The sequence below is a fragment of the Drosophila serrata genome, unplaced genomic scaffold (assembly GCF_035046125.1).
Source record: "Drosophila serrata isolate PLE 108 unplaced genomic scaffold, ASM3504612v1 contig_276, whole genome shotgun sequence".
NCBI classification, from domain to species: Eukaryota; Metazoa; Arthropoda; class Insecta; order Diptera; family Drosophilidae; genus Drosophila; species Drosophila serrata.
The window spans coordinates 7,447,849-7,464,223 of NW_028257174.1; the positions used below are offsets into that span (position 1 = coordinate 7,447,849).

Consider the following 16,375-nt stretch of genomic DNA (forward strand, 5'->3'; position numbering starts at 1 on the left):
AATCATGTCAGACCCTATAAAGCATAGATATTCTTGATCAGCATGAACAGGAGAATCGTTCTAGCCATGTCCGGTAAAAACCAAAAATTTTCCAATTTTTTCAAATTTGCAAAAAAAGATAAGGGGTTACATCGTTAAAATTTGTACAAATTGGCAAAAATTTTAATTTTTTAAAATTTTATATTGAGTATGCAGATTTATTAACCGTATAAAAATTCGCATAGAAACGTTTTCCGAATTAAAATTGAAGCATTTTTGGCTTAGTTATGAATTTTTTAAACTTTGATTTGTCAGAAAAAAATATATATATGAAGAAATTTCAATTTCAAGAATCTTGCAGGGGCAAATGTAATTTTAACAAGTGAAGGAGTCATTTCCGACCCTATAAATCATATATATCCTTGATCAGGATCAGCAGGAGAATGCATCTAGCCATTAAAACACGTTGGCTTAGTTATAAATTTTTAAAATTTTGATTATCCCAAATAAAAAATTATCAAATAAAATTGACAATTTCAAGAATCTTGCAGAGGAAAATATAATTTTAATCAGTGAAGGTATCTTTTCAGACCCTATAAAGCATATATATTCTTGATCAGCATGAACAGGAAAATCGTTCTAGCCATGTCCGGTAAAAACCAAAAATTTTCAAATTTTTTTCAAATTTGCAAAAAAAGATAAGGGGTTACATCGTTAAAATTTGTACAAATTGGTCAAAAATTTTATTTTTTTTTAAATTTTATATTGAGTATGCAGATTTATTAACCGTATAAAAATTCGCATAGGAACGTTTTCCGAATTAAAATTGAAGCATTTTTGGCTTAGTTATGAATTTTTTAAACTTTGATTTGTCAGAAAAAAATATACATATATATGAAGAAATTTCAATTTCCAGAATCTTGCAGGGGAAAATATAATTTTAACAAGTGAAGAAGTCCTTTCCGACCCTATAAATCATATATATCCTTGATCAGGATCAGCAGGAGAATTCATCTAGCCATTAAAACACGTTGGCTTAGTTATAAATTTTTAAAATTTTGATTATCCCAAATAAAAAATTATCAAATAAAATTGACAATTTCAAGAATCTTGCAGAGGAAAATATAATTTTAATCAGTGAAGGAATCATTTCAGACCCTATAAAGCATATATATTCTTGATCAGCATGAACAGGAGAATCGTTCTAGCCATGTCCGGTAAAAACCAAAAATTTTCCAATTTTTTCAAATTTGCAAAAAAAGATAAGGGGTTACATCGTTAAAATTTGTACAAATTGGCCAAAAATTTTAATTTTTTTAAATTTTATATTGAGTATGCAGATTTATTAACCGTATAAAAATTCGCATAGGAACGTTTTCCGAATTAAAATTGAAGCATTTTTGGCTTAGTTATGAATTTTTTAAACTTTGATTTGTCAGAAAAAAATATATATATGAAGAAATTTCAATTTCAAGAATCTTGCAGGGGCAAATGTAATTTTAACAAGTGAAGGAGTCATTTCCGACCCTATAAATCATATATATCCTTGATCAGGATCAGCAGGAGAATTCATCTAGCCATTAAAACACGTTGGCTTAGTTATAAATTTTTAAAATTTTGATTATCCCAAATAAAAAATTATCAAATAAAAATGACAATTTCAAGAATCTTGCAGAGGAAAATATAATTTTAATCAGTGAGGGAATCATTTCAGACCCTATAAAGCATATATATTCTTGATCAGCATGAACAGGAGAATCGTTCTAGCCATGTCCGGTAAAAACCAAAAATTTTCCAATTTTTTCAAATTTGCAAAAAAAGATAAGGGGTTACATCGTTAAAATTTGTACAAATTGGCAAAAATTTTAATTTTTTTAAATTTTATATTGAGTATGCAGATTTATTAACCGTATAAAAATTCGCATAGAAACGTTTTCCGAATTAAAATTGAAGCATTTTTGGCTTAGTTATGAATTTTTTAAACTTTGATTTGTCAGAAAAAAATATACATATATATGAAGAAATTTCAATTTCCAGAATCTTGCAGGGGAAAATATAATTTTAACAAGTGAAGGAGTCCTTTCCGACCCTATAAATCATATATATCCTTGATCAGGATCAGCAGGAGAATTCATCTAGCCATTAAAACACGTTGGCTTAGTTATAAATTTTTAAAATTTTGATTATCCCAAATAAAAAATTATCAAATAAAATTGACAATTTCAAGAATCTTGCAGAGGAAAATATAATTTTAATCAGTGAAGGAATCTTTTCAGACCCTATAAAGCATATATATTCTTGATCAGCATGAACAGGAGAATCGTTCTAGCCATGTCCGGTAAAAACAAAAAATTTTCAAATTTTTTTCAAATTTGCAAAAAAAGATAAGGGGTTACATCGTTAAAATTTGTACAAATTGGCAAAAATTTTAATTTTTTTAAATTTTATATTGAGTATGCAGATTTATTAACCGTATAAAAATTCGCATAGGAACGCTTTCCGAATTAAAATTAAAGCATTTTTGGCTTAGTAATGAATTTTTTAAACTTTGATTTGTCAGAAAAAAATATATATATGAAGAAATTTCAATTTCAAGAATCTTGCAGGGCCAAATGTAATTTTCACAAGTGAAGGAGTCATTTCCGACCCTATAAATCATATATATCCTTGATCAGGATCAGCAGGAGAATTCATCTAGCCATTAAAACACGTTGGCTTAGTTATAAATTTTTAAAATTTTGATTATCCCAAATAAAAAATTATCAAATAAAATTGACAATTTCAAGAATCTTGCAGAGGAAAATATAATTTTAATCAGTGAAGGTATCTTTTCAGACCCTATAAAGCATATATATTTTTGATCAGCATGAACAGGAGAATCGTTCTAGCCATGTCCGGTAAAAACCAAAAATTTTCCAATTTTTTCAAATTTGCAAAAAAAGATAAGGGGTTACATCGTTAAAATTTGTACAAATTGGCAAAAATTTTAATTTTTTTAAATTTTATATTGAGTATGCAGATTTATTAACCGTATAAAAATTCGCATAGGAACGTTTTCCGAATTAAAATTGAAGCATTTTTGGCTTAGTAATGAATTTTTTAAACTTTGATTTGTCAGAAAAAAATATATATATGAAGAAATTTCAATTTCAAGAATCTTGCAGGGTCAAATGTAATTTTCACAAGTGAAGGAGTCATTTCCGACCCTATAAATCATATATATCCTTGATCAGGATCAGCAGGAGAATTCATCTAGCCATTAAAACACGTTGGCTTAGTTATAAATTTTTAAAATTTTGATTATCCCAAATAAAAAATTATCAAATAAAATTGACAATTTCAAGAATCTTGCAGAGGAAAATATAATTTTAATCAGTGAAGGTATCTTTTCAGACCCTATAAAGCATATATATTCTTGATCAGCATGAACAGGAGAATCGTTCTAGCCATGTCCGGTAAAAACAAAAAATTTTCAAATTTTTTTCAAATTTGCAAAAAAAGATAAGGGGTTACATCGTTAAAATTTGTACAAATTGGCAAAAATTTTAATTTTTTTAAATTTTATATTGAGTATGCAGATTTATTAACCGTATAAAAATTCGCATAGGAACGCTTTCCGAATTAAAATTAAAGCATTTTTGGCTTAGTAATGAATTTTTTAAACTTTGATTTGTCAGAAAAAAATATATATATGAAGAAATTTCAATTTCAAGAATCTTGCAGGGCCAAATGTAATTTTCACAAGTGAAGGAGTCATTTCCGACCCTATAAATCATATATATCCTTGATCAGGATCAGCAGGAGAATTCATCTAGCCATTAAAACACGTTGGCTTAGTTATAAATTTTTAAAATTTTGATTATCCCAAATAAAAAATTATCAAATAAAATTGACAATTTCAAGAATCTTGCAGAGGAAAATATAATTTTAATCAGTGAAGGTATCTTTTCAGACCCTATAAAGCATATATATTTTTGATCAGCATGAACAGGAGAATCGTTCTAGCCATGTCCGGTAAAAACCAAAAATTTTCCAATTTTTTCAAATTTGCAAAAAAAGATAAGGGGTTACATCGTTAAAATTTGTACAAATTGGCAAAAATTTTAATTTTTTTAAATTTTATATTGAGTATGCAGATTTATTAACCGTATAAAAATTCGCATAGGAACGTTTTCCGAATTAAAATTGAAGCATTTTTGGCTTAGTAATGAATTTTTTAAACTTTGATTTGTCAGAAAAAAATATATATATGAAGAAATTTCAATTTCAAGAATCTTGCAGGGTCAAATGTAATTTTCACAAGTGAAGGAGTCATTTCCGACCCTATAAATCATATATATCCTTGATCAGGATCAGCAGGAGAATTCATCTAGCCATTAAAACACGTTGGCTTAGTTATAAATTTTTAAAATTTTGATTATCCCAAATAAAAAATTATCAAATAAAATTGACAATTTCAAGAATCTTGCAGAGGAAAATATAATTTTAATCAGTGAAGGTATCTTTTCAGACCCTATAAAGCATATATATTCTTGATCAGCATGAACAGGAGAATCGTTCTAGCCATGTCCGGTAAAAACCAAAAATTTTCAAATTTTTTTCAAATTTGCAAAAAAAGATAAGGGGTTACATCGTTAAAATTTGTACAAATTGGCAAAAATTTTAATTTTTTTAAATTTTATATTGAGTATGCAGATTTATTAACCGTATAAAAATTCGCATAGGAACGTTTTCCGAATTAAAATTGAAGCATTTTTGGCTTAGTAATGCATTTTTTAAACTTTGATTTGTCAGAAAAAAATATATATATGAAGAAATTTCAATTTCAAGAATCTTGCAGGGGCAAATGTAATTTTCACAAGTGAAGGAGTCCTTTCCGACCCTATAAATCATATATATCCTTGATCAGGATCAGCAGGAGAATTTATCTAGCCATTAAAACACGTTGGCTTAGTTATAAATTTTTAAAATTTTGATTATCCCAAATAAAAAATTATCAAATAAAAATGACAATTTCAAGAATCTTGCAGAGGAAAATATAATTTTAATCAGTGAAGGTATCTTTTCAGACCCTATAAAGCATATATATTCTTGATCAGCATGAACAGGAGAATCGTTCTAGCCATGTCCGGTAAAAACCAAAAATTTTCAAATTTTTTTCAAATTTGCAAAAAAAGATTAGGGGTTACATCGTTAAAATTTGTACAAATTGGCAAAAATTTTAATTTTTTTAAATTTTATATTGAGTATGCAGATTTATTAACCGTATAAAAATTCGCATAGGAACGTTTTCCGAATTAAAATTGAAGCATTTTTGGCTTAGTAATGAATTTTTTAAACTTTGATTTGTCAGAAAAAAATATATATATGAAGAAATTTCAATTTCAAGAATCTTGCAGGGGAAAATATAATTTTAACAAGTGAAGGAGTCCTTTCCGACCCTATAAATCATATATATCCTTGATCAGGATCAGCAGGAGAATTCATCTAGCCATTAAAACACTTTGGCTTAGTTATAAATTTTTAAAATTTTGATTATCCCAAATAAAAAATTATCAAATAAAAATGACAATTTCAAGAATCTTGCAGAGGAAAATATAATTTTAATCAGTGAAGGAATCATTTCAGACCCTATAAAGCATATATATTCTTGATCAGCATGAACAGGAAAATCGTTCTAGCCATGTCCGGTAAAAACCAAAAGTTTTCAAATTTTTTCAAATTTGCAAAAAAAGATAAGGGGTTACATCGTTAAAATTTGTACAAATTGGCCAAAAATTTTAATTTTTTTTAATTTTATATTGAGTATGCAGATTTATTAACCGTATAAAAATTCGCATAGGAACGTTTTCCGAATTAAAATTGAAGCATTTTTGGCTTAGTAATGAATTTTTTAAACTTTGATTTGTCAGAAAAAAATATATATATGAAGAAATTTCAATTTCAAGAATCTTGCAGGGGCAAATGTAATTTTCACAAGTGAAGGAGTCATTTCCGACCCTATAAATCATATCAGGATCAGGATCAGCAGAAGAATCCATCTAGCCATAAAACACTTTGGCTTAGTTATGAATTATTGTATCATTTTTGACTTAGTTCAGCGCTTTTTAAACATTCATTTGTCGAAAAATTCTCATATAAAAATATGAATAAATATCGATTTAAAACTGCTTCTATTCTAAACTGAGGTACTAAAATGAAGTTGTTATTAACAGCATAATACAATATAAATCAAAATGGCACCTTACATGGTTGTCATGTAAAGAATGGCGTCCAACGGCGGAGTAATAAAATAAGTAATAAATAGCAATACAGACATTAAAAAGTCTAAATATATACGACTTGAGCCCTCTTTACTACTCTTACTATAAAATAAGTAATACTCTGCCTCCTTTTGTTTCCTTTCAGATGTGATGGTCCTGAATGACATTATCGAACAGGCCGCAGGTCGGCACAGTCGGGCCAGCGATCGTGGCGGTAAGTAGAATTTTATTTGCTTGCCAATAAAAGTAACGTTTGATTATCAATTAATATAAACATTTCGTTCATTCTGTACATTTTTGCATCCAATCGATCGTCGTCTCTTTTGTGTTAAACCTTACATGTGCATTGTTCGATTTAAGTTTCGTTTCCTGTTCTGTTATCATGTAAATAATCAAATCTCAAATTCGTCTTGGGGTGAGCGTGGAAAATCAAGACAGCAAGCGTCTACATTTTCCCTCCTCCTTTCTTTAACTAACTTATATTTTTGGCTTACAAAAAAACAAAAAAACAACATAGCCTAAGATCATTATCTACATTTCCGCTCGTAGTGGGATTCCGCCGGAAACGGAAACAGTGAAATGACAGCCGCAACTTTGGTTTCCCTTCATATTCTTATGATTTAATTTTGCATTTTGATTGCGGTCTTTCGTTTTGATTTTATCAGTTTTAATTTGCATGAATTTATGGTGCTCCCATTTCTACGAACGACTCCTCCCCCTGATGGCCCGGTTGATTGACGGATCGATTGTTTTATTGATTGCTGGCTGGACTAGAGCTCGCATGCGGCCAGCATCCTGTGCATCCCGTGCATCCTTCGATTTATATTTGATAATTAATAAAGAATCTCGTGGCTTTAAGTTTATATTTGTTTAATCATTGCATTTTCCTTTTGTGTTCCGTTTAGTTGTGCATACTCTTTACTCGTGTGTGTGTACACAAACATACATATATATATATATAAATATTTTTGATTCTCATTTTTGATTCCATTCCTATTCCTTTTTGAAAAAAAAAGAGCTAATACCCGCAAAACAAAGCCAAGCAAACATATTTTATATATATACCTATGCATATATATCTACCCATATATATATATATATATCAACTCCAATGAATGACTTCTTTGACTCGTCCATTTTATTTAATGCCGTTGATGCTAACAGAAGAAAGCGAACAAGAAAAAAGAGAAAAAAAACAATAAATTAAAAAAAATTTTACAACAAATGTTAAAAAAAAAAAACAGAAAAGCAACAACAACAGTACAGCAAAGCGCAAGCCAAAGGCATACACACACACACTGTTATACATATTATACGCTATATGATATAGTTAGAACTGCTTGCCTCACACCCACACGTACACACACAAGTGCAGCCTAAGGACGAGAGAACACAGCGCTGCTTTCTCTCACAGCCTCTCTGCCCCAAAAGCTTTCGCACGCTGCTGATGCCTCCGCCTCACACACACACTTACACTTACGCAAGATGGCAGAAGAGGTGACGCAAGTCCCACTTCCTCCTGTCAAGCTGTGACGTCTCAAGACGCTGCTCCCTAGAGAGGCTCGACAAGACAAAGTTTTTCAGAATATATACTGAGAGTAAAAGCGCGATATTTGATTTCCTTCCTATATTGATTGCTATATGTAGTGCCTGTTCCTTTACTTTGAATATTTCTTTAGTGCATGCCATTAACCGTAGTTACCTGTTATTTACTCGTATTCTTAAACTATATATTATCAAACCCAAAGTCTACTTAGATGATTTCAATTTATTCCTACGTCCGTAGTGCGTATTTCGTAATTATTTTGGATTTTGATCTTCAATATATTCACATATTAATCTTAAATTGAATCAATCGAATTGATATTTGTAGTAAACCTTTTGAGCATGCTTTTGTTGCATTATTTAGTCGAACCACGTTCACCGTTTATCTATTGATTTCCATGACTTTAAGATATTATAAACCATATATATTTAGAACAGATTCAAGTAGTAGTTGAAGCGCAGAGAAACGATTGTATTGGAATATGATTCGCGTATATAGTCCGAATATTAAAAACCCAAGGTTCCTGAGTAGCTAAACATCAGCATTAGTCCCATATATACATATATAGACTTTCGATCTGCTTATTAGTACAACGCACTGGCTGCCTATTCTTCGGCCTCCGAAGTGACGATATCCTTGACAGGATTTCCTCCAGCAAGGCTTTCGTTGCCATTGTTTAGTTAAGATCCTAGGCGTACCTTTAAACTTGAATTAAATTTGCAATCCTGTAAATTATATACTATAATTAATACCCATATATATTTTCGTTCGTTTTTCGTAATGTGCAATGTGCAAAGCAAGATTTCAAAATCAGTATCTTCAAGTAAAAGCCAAAGCCTCTCTCACACAAGACACTAACTTTCAACCGTTTGCTTAACGAATAATATCCAATGCAATAAAGCTTCAACAAAAAACAAAAATAATAATTAAACAGCAAAACAGAAAAGCAAGAAAATGAACAAAAGAATACAAAAAAGATATTGAATCTAAAGTAAAAGCAATCTGGCTGAGTCAAAGTTGGTCAAATCACCACTAATAACAAATTTTTGTATGGTTCAGTCTCCGTTTACTATTTCCCAACAGAGGACGATGACGAGGACGGGCCAACGTTCAAAGACAAGGCACTCGAAGTGATCCTCAAAGGCATCGATGTGTTTTGTGTGTGGGACTGTTGCTGGGTTTGGTTGAAATTTCAGGAGTGGGTATCGCTCATCGTCTTTGATCCCTTCGTCGAGCTCTTCATTACGCTGTGTATCGTGGTTAATACGATGTTTATGGCGATGGATCATCATGACATGAACAAGGAGATGGAACGTGTGCTCAAAAGTGGCAACTACGTGAGTAACTCCTTCTTCTACATATACATACATTCTCCTGAATATCATCTTATATATCCTATATATTCTTGCAGTTCTTCACGGCCACCTTTGCCATCGAGGCCACCATGAAGCTGATGGCCATGAGCCCCAAGTACTACTTCCAAGAGGGCTGGAACATCTTTGATTTCATCATCGTGGCCCTCTCGCTCCTGGAGCTGGGTCTCGAGGGAGTCCAGGGCCTGTCCGTCTTGCGTTCGTTTCGTTTGGTAAGCCTCCGTCCGGGTACTGATTTTCCCACAATACCATATTACCTAGCCTAGTCCCATAAGTTAGTGTTAAGATATTGCGAAAATCTAATCTCTAACTTTAGCAATGTATACGTGCAGCGTTATCCTTGCAATGTCCGATATCGGTCGCCGCGATTATTGAATTGAAACCCATAAAAACCCAGTATAAACACCTTTTCCTTTCCCCTGCCAATTTGCAGCTGCGTGTTTTCAAGCTGGCCAAGTCCTGGCCGACGCTGAATTTGCTCATATCGATTATGGGCCGCACTGTCGGCGCCCTGGGCAATTTGACCTTCGTCCTGTGCATTATAATCTTCATATTTGCGGTTATGGGCATGCAGCTGTTTGGCAAGAACTACACAGGTACTTTAGGAGACACCAATAGAGCCCTTCGTCCAACCACACCAACTCCCAACTCCCAGCCTCTAGCTCCCAGCTCCTTCTCCTAGGTCCTGGCCGAAACGTCCCTCCAATTGAAATTCAAAGCAAATTTTCTTAGTGCAACATTTTCCAAACTTTTTGCCTTCAACTTTTTCAAACTAACATATGTTTTTGAATCTATATGCGCTCCTTCTAAATAAATATATCAATATATATATATATATTTCTTAGCCGTACACCTAAGTAGGACCATAAATTCGCCTAATCCGGGAACTCGTTTAGATGGCCACGCTTTGGGCACGGTTTTTTGATTTGGTTAACCACATTACCACTTTGGTTTTTAAGATTTTGCTTTGCTGCCGATCAAATTTTAGCGGAAAATCTTGCCCGGACAATGTCTGCTATTGTATTTTCTTCAATCTACATATATACATATAAATATCCTTTTTTTCGAATCTAGAAAGAACCTTGCCGCATTTTAAGCGAATGTTACTTTTATAAGACACTTCTATAGGCCGAAAAGCAACCTAGGCATAGCCTAAGTAAGAATGAAAAAATGACCTGTATATAATTAATATAATATATATATATAGTGTTTATGTATGGGGTTAAATCGTGCACAGGAATGAAAGATATGGTGATCGCTGTGCACGATTCCAAAATGGTGATCTTTGAACACAGATCGTCGTCCTTAAATTAATGTTTACTTTAAAATAAATATGGATTGTTTTTTGAAATAATGCTACATAACCTATATACGATTTTTTTTTTTTACTATATTTTCCTAATGCTTTGCCCGGCTTTCAAATCAAATCGAACTGAATTCAAACCAAATAAACAACACGATCGATTGACCAATCGAATCGAATCAACTTCCCACACACCAATTGAACTGTGAATGAAAACCCCAAAACATCAAACTGAATCAAATCAAACCAAATCAAATCAAACCGTATTCGCAACCTGCAGCTGCGTGTATTCAAATTGGCCAAATCTTGGCCAACACTTAATTTACTTATTTCGATTATGGGACGCACCATGGGCGCTTTGGGTAATCTGACATTTGTACTTTGCATTATCATCTTCATATTTGCGGTGATGGGAATGCAACTGTTTGGAAAGAATTATCATGGTAAGTGCTCTCTATAATTGAATTTATGATTATTATATGTTATGTGTGTTGTGTGTGTTTAATTGCCTTTTCTGTTCTGTTCTTCTGTGTTGAGGGTACCCAACCGGTGATTTACCCTCATTTACTTATGTATTTTCTCACCCTGTTTGCTTGAGCTGCTGCATTGTGATTGCTCAGTTTTACAAGGATTTTAAAAGAGAAATCCAGAAAACCGCCCAGCAACTTATGAATTCTTTAGTCTTATTGTTAGAATTGAGCTCTGCTTGAACCATCCGTCCGATCCAAGACAAGGACTGTTTCATAATCTACCTGAAGCTTGAGTTGAGTTCTTGAGTTTTTTGTTTATGGTTTGACGTGTTCAGTAAGTTCGATCGGACAAGTCCGAATTCAAACGAATCTAATGTGTCCTCTGTAAGTACTGGCCTGCGGCTAAGCAGCTAAGCAACTTTTCTCCTAGCTCGACTCTTTTATTATTTTTGTTTCCTTCTTAGTACTATGCATAAAGCCCAAATAGCTACACACATTCGTAGCTCTAGCCTGAAAAAGCCTCATCTTGATGGCAATACTTGCGATCCTTTGGTTTTTTAGTTTCCTTAATTTTTTGACCTAAGCACACCGTTTTTTGTGGGAGAGCCCCATGGCGCTGAACACTTTTTGCACACGCTTTTGTATGTGGCTTGACACGAACGCAAAAATAAAAAACCAAAAAACACCCAAATGATGTCCAAATGAAACCAAAATAAAAAAAAAACCCAAAAGGAGAACCCTCGTGGATATACGTGTAGAAGAAGCTTAACTTACCTGTCATACTCCATACCCATTCACAGATCACAAGGATCGCTTTCCGGATGGCGATCTGCCGCGCTGGAACTTCACCGACTTCATGCACAGCTTCATGATCGTGTTCCGGGTCCTCTGCGGCGAGTGGATCGAGTCCATGTGGGACTGCATGTACGTGGGCGATGTCTCGTGCATTCCCTTTTTCTTGGCCACCGTTGTCATCGGCAATCTTGTGGTGAGTAGACTACATCCAGGACACAAGGATGACGAACGATCAACGGATCAACGATAGAGGATAGCCCCCTTTCGTACGGAATAATCGAATTAATCGACTTTGTCGTTACAGGTACTTAACCTTTTCTTAGCCTTGCTTTTGTCCAATTTTGGCTCATCTAGCTTATCAGCGCCGACTGCCGATAACGATACGAATAAAATAGCCGAGGCCTTCAATCGAATTGGCCGATTCAAAAGTTGGGTTAAGCGTAATATTGCTGATTGTTTCAAGTTAATACGTAACAAATTGACAAATCAAATAAGTGATCAACCATCAGGTGAGAGGACCAACCAGATCAGTTGGATTTGGAGCGAAGGTTTTTATCCACTTGTTTTCCACAATTACTAAACTACTTTTAATTATATGATACTCGTAATACTCGTATATTGCCAAACGATATAATTGCGTATACCGTTTTAACGTTAACTTCAAACTCATCATTGGCCAGTAATTGAATTGCGTAATCGATCTAAAAGAAAAACAAAACAAACCAAACAATATCAGTAACAGTATCGATATCTTAACAAAATACAAAAACTACAAAATCGAACCCGAACCCGAACCCAATTCGCATTCTGTATACAATTATTAAAACTAAAAAAAAACCACAAAAAAAAAACAAACCAATCCAAAACTACAAATTCGTTCTTAGTCGACCCGTTTGAGAATTCTGTTTAGTTAGTTTTTTCAAAGTTTCCCTCAAGTATTCCAACTTCCCTAGGCCTAGACCTCGCCCTCGACCTCAATCTCAGCCATAACAGCCATACCACCTGAACATGTACAGTATCTCTCTATAAATATATATGTTATATATCTAAAGCCGAAAAGTCTCATATTTGGTGCTCATGTCGATTGCTAGTTTTTATGCCATTTTGTTCGTATCGGTTCCCGTTCGATTTCAACCTGAAAGTGTTGTTGGTCTTCAACCGGTCACTGATCCTCAGATCCTACTTCGATCCTCCGAACCGCCGACCTTTGACCTCTGTGGCACCTAGAGGACTGCGCCGTGCCATTTCCGATCACATCATACCCAACAAACAACTAAAACAAATCGTAACCGTAACCGTCATAATCTTTAGCATTTACTTAGATAGTCTATATTTTTAGCTGAACCGAAACAAGTAAAAAGTATCAGTAAAACCTTTATAAAACAAAACAAAAGAAACAAAAAAATAATAATATATATTGTGTACTAATATACGTATTTTCCCTAGATATTTATAAAGTTTCTCAACATTTTTATAAACTAATTAGCTTGATCCTCGTCGATTCGATATTGCTAGCAATCGAAATATTATGTGACTTTGATTGAGTTCTTTGAATATCTAGCTTAAAGTTAGTTTAGCCTTTTTTAAGCCCCATTTATTTATTACAATTTTAGGTTTAATGGTTTTGGTTTTTGTTCCACCACCACCACCACCACAACCACAAGAACAACATGCCCACATCCTTGTACATTTGCATTTTCAATAATCCTCGCTAGCCTAGCCCGTTAGCGGAGATCGATTGGCCAAGTCGAAAATAAAAAAATATCGAATAAATATGTATTGATTCGAATTAAAATTCAAATAGAAATTCCCAACAATGGCAAATTGCAGACGTTCGAATTATAAATTATGTGGCTAGCTGTCATTACCGAAACGAAGCAAAAAAAAATATGCGAACAAAACAGTATTAGACTCCCATTGTAATATGAAATTATATGAATTGAAAGTAAAACAGTGGATTTGATCCTTCATAGTGTTATGAACTTTTCTTACTCTCGTTCTCCAACTTATCTTTTTGTTCGATTTACTGTCTGTGTATTAGTAATATGTATGGACTTTTGTGTTGAACCCTTAGTAACTCGAATCATCATTGTATCATCATTGAATCATCCCTCATCCTTAGTTTCATCTAGTTACGCTGGTCGGGATCCAGGTCTCACCAGGGATTCCAGCTGGTTACATTACCATCACCACCAGCTTATTGAATATTAATCGATCAGTTATATATACATATATACGTGCATTAATCAGCTCAGCTGGAAAAGTGGAAAAATTCTGATCAAGCAGAGTCCCTCCATTTTGCTGAAGCTGAAACACAGTGTTCAGTATCCTTCAGATGCTGTGACAAGTGGAATTGCCTTAGTTACAATTTTTCTCACTAGTTAATTGAGTTCATCGATCATTTTGCGATTTGTGTTGTTCGCTGTTGTGTTGTGAGCGTTCCGTCTACCTCCTTCTCCTTCTCAGTCACTAAACTCAACCCCACAAGGACACGAGACATGAATCATTGAACATGAACCACTGACACTGGCACGACCCACCAAACGAAATCGCGGAGACGCTGATTAAATGTGTTTTGTGTTACTGTTCTATGTCCTTAAAGATTTCATCCAAATACTGAGAATTAATCTTAATATATCTATATTCATTCTTTTCATTTATTACATTTGCAAAAAATAAAATCAAAACTAAATTAAAATTTTAAAAACCAATCGAACCCAAAATCAAATTGCATTGCATTGGCCAACGTACTGAACGACGCTTAAAACGAATCGTTATTGAAATCGAATCTCGACTCATCCCAAACTCAAATCTAATCGAATTCAACCAAACCGATCGACCAACAACCAACAACAACAACAACTCTAATGCGAACGGCAACTGCTTGTATGAATTATGAATTCGTTTCGCTTTATGATTTCCCCAACAACAATCGATAATCGATCAACAAATCGTCATTGCCCATTCGTAAAATTCAATACAATTAAAAAAAAAAAAATATATATATATATATATATATATATAAACATATATATGCCATTCCTCTGTTACGTTACATATGTATATATCGAACCAATTATGTAAACACTATCTATAAACATTACGATCGAATGTGGGATACGAAAGGCAAAGGCGTTTGTCGTTGTATATCTGCAGAGCATGGTGACAACGAACTGGAGCTGGGCCACGACGAGATCCTCGCCGATGGCCTGATCAAGAAGGGCATCAAGGAGCAGACGCAGCTGGAGGTGGCCATCGGTGATGGCATGGAGTTCACGATACATGGCGACATGAAGAACAACAAGCCGAAGAAATCCAAATATCTTAATAACGCAACGGTAAATAGAATTGATATCCGAGTGGAATCTGGGCTGGATATAAGCGGGGAAGTACCGCAATCGAGCCTAGATTTCCATTATCAAACCGATACCTACACCGACAATACCCTTGTCCGTGTATCGTGTGTATTAATTTTGTGATTTGATACCGAGACCCAATATATAAAACATTTGTTCCCCAAAACCCGATCCCGATCCCCATATCCGTAATACTTATATATAACAAAACTAAGAACTACAAAACCGCTACTACAACCTGATCCTGATCCTTTCCCAAACTACCCCTCGAAATAAATACTTTGTTATTATATAGAATACTTTCGTAACGACAAGAGATTGATTTACCTTTTATTTGTTCGTTTCTCTTTTCCGTTCATTAAATTGCCACTTTTTTTCTTACCATATATTACATATAACTGTCTCTATATGTGTACTGTTATGTGTGTGTATTTCACCACCCAATCAATCAAACCAAAATACCGAAACAAAAATGATCAAAACTCAACCAACCAACCAACCAATCCAACCAACTGAACTCTGAACCCAACTGAAAAAAAACCAAACTGAATAAAAACTAACCAAAAAAAAACAACTAAAACACATGAACTGAAATCGCTAAATACAAAACCAAAACAAAAAATATAATATATATATATACCGATATATATAAAAATATATATATGTATAACTATAACTATAACTATACAGATGATTGGCAACTCAATTAACCACCAAGACAATAGACTGGAACACGAGCTAAACCATAGAGGTTTGTCCTTACAGGACGACGACACTGCCAGCATTAACTCATATGGTAGCCATAAGAATCGACCATTCAAGGACGAGAGCCACAAGGGTAGCGCCGAGACGATGGAGGGCGAGGAGAAGCGTGATGCCAGCAAGGAGGATTTAGGTCTCGACGAGGAACTGGACGAGGAGGGCGAATGCGAGGAGGGCCCGCTCGATGGCGATATCATCATACATGCACACGACGAGGATATACTCGATGAATATCCAGCTGATTGCTGCCCCGATTCGTACTATAAGAAATTTCCGATCTTAGCCGGTGACGAAGACTCGCCGTTCTGGCAAGGATGGGGCAATTTACGACTGAAAACTTTTCAATTAATTGAAAATAAATATTTTGAAACAGCTGTTATCACTATGATTTTAATGAGTAGCTTAGCTTTGGTAAGTCAACTACAAAATCAAATTAAAAATTCAATTCAATTCAATTCAATTCGATACAATTGAGAAAGCAAATCAAATCCAAGAAACCAAACAAAATTTACTCAAGAGAGATCCCAA

General features: G+C 33.8%; 1 protein-coding gene across 50 annotated transcripts in view; it reads left to right on the forward strand.

The window, feature by feature from the left end:
• Window positions 1-16,375, forward strand: part of para (sodium voltage-gated channel paralytic) — a 116,042-nt gene that overhangs the window by 74,401 nt on the left and 25,266 nt on the right. For 4 of the 50 annotated variants that reach the window (XM_086835914.1, XM_086835927.1, XM_086835922.1 and 1 more), the window contains 8 exons: window positions 6,388-6,456; window positions 8,848-9,125; window positions 9,200-9,373; window positions 10,745-10,907; window positions 11,735-11,922; window positions 12,034-12,277; window positions 14,886-15,067; window positions 15,776-16,258. In XM_086835914.1, coding sequence (XP_086692040.1) covers window positions 6,388-6,456; window positions 8,848-9,125; window positions 9,200-9,373; window positions 10,745-10,907; window positions 11,735-11,922; window positions 12,034-12,277; window positions 14,886-15,067; window positions 15,776-16,258 — 1,781 coding nt within the window. Of the gene's footprint in view, window positions 1-6,387; window positions 6,457-8,847; window positions 9,126-9,199; window positions 9,374-9,594; window positions 9,758-10,744; window positions 10,908-11,734; window positions 11,923-12,033; window positions 12,278-14,855; window positions 15,068-15,775; window positions 16,259-16,375 lie in introns of all 50 variants that reach the window. The other 46 variants (XM_086835932.1, XM_086835949.1, XM_086835944.1 and 43 more) reach the window with 20 other exon arrangements.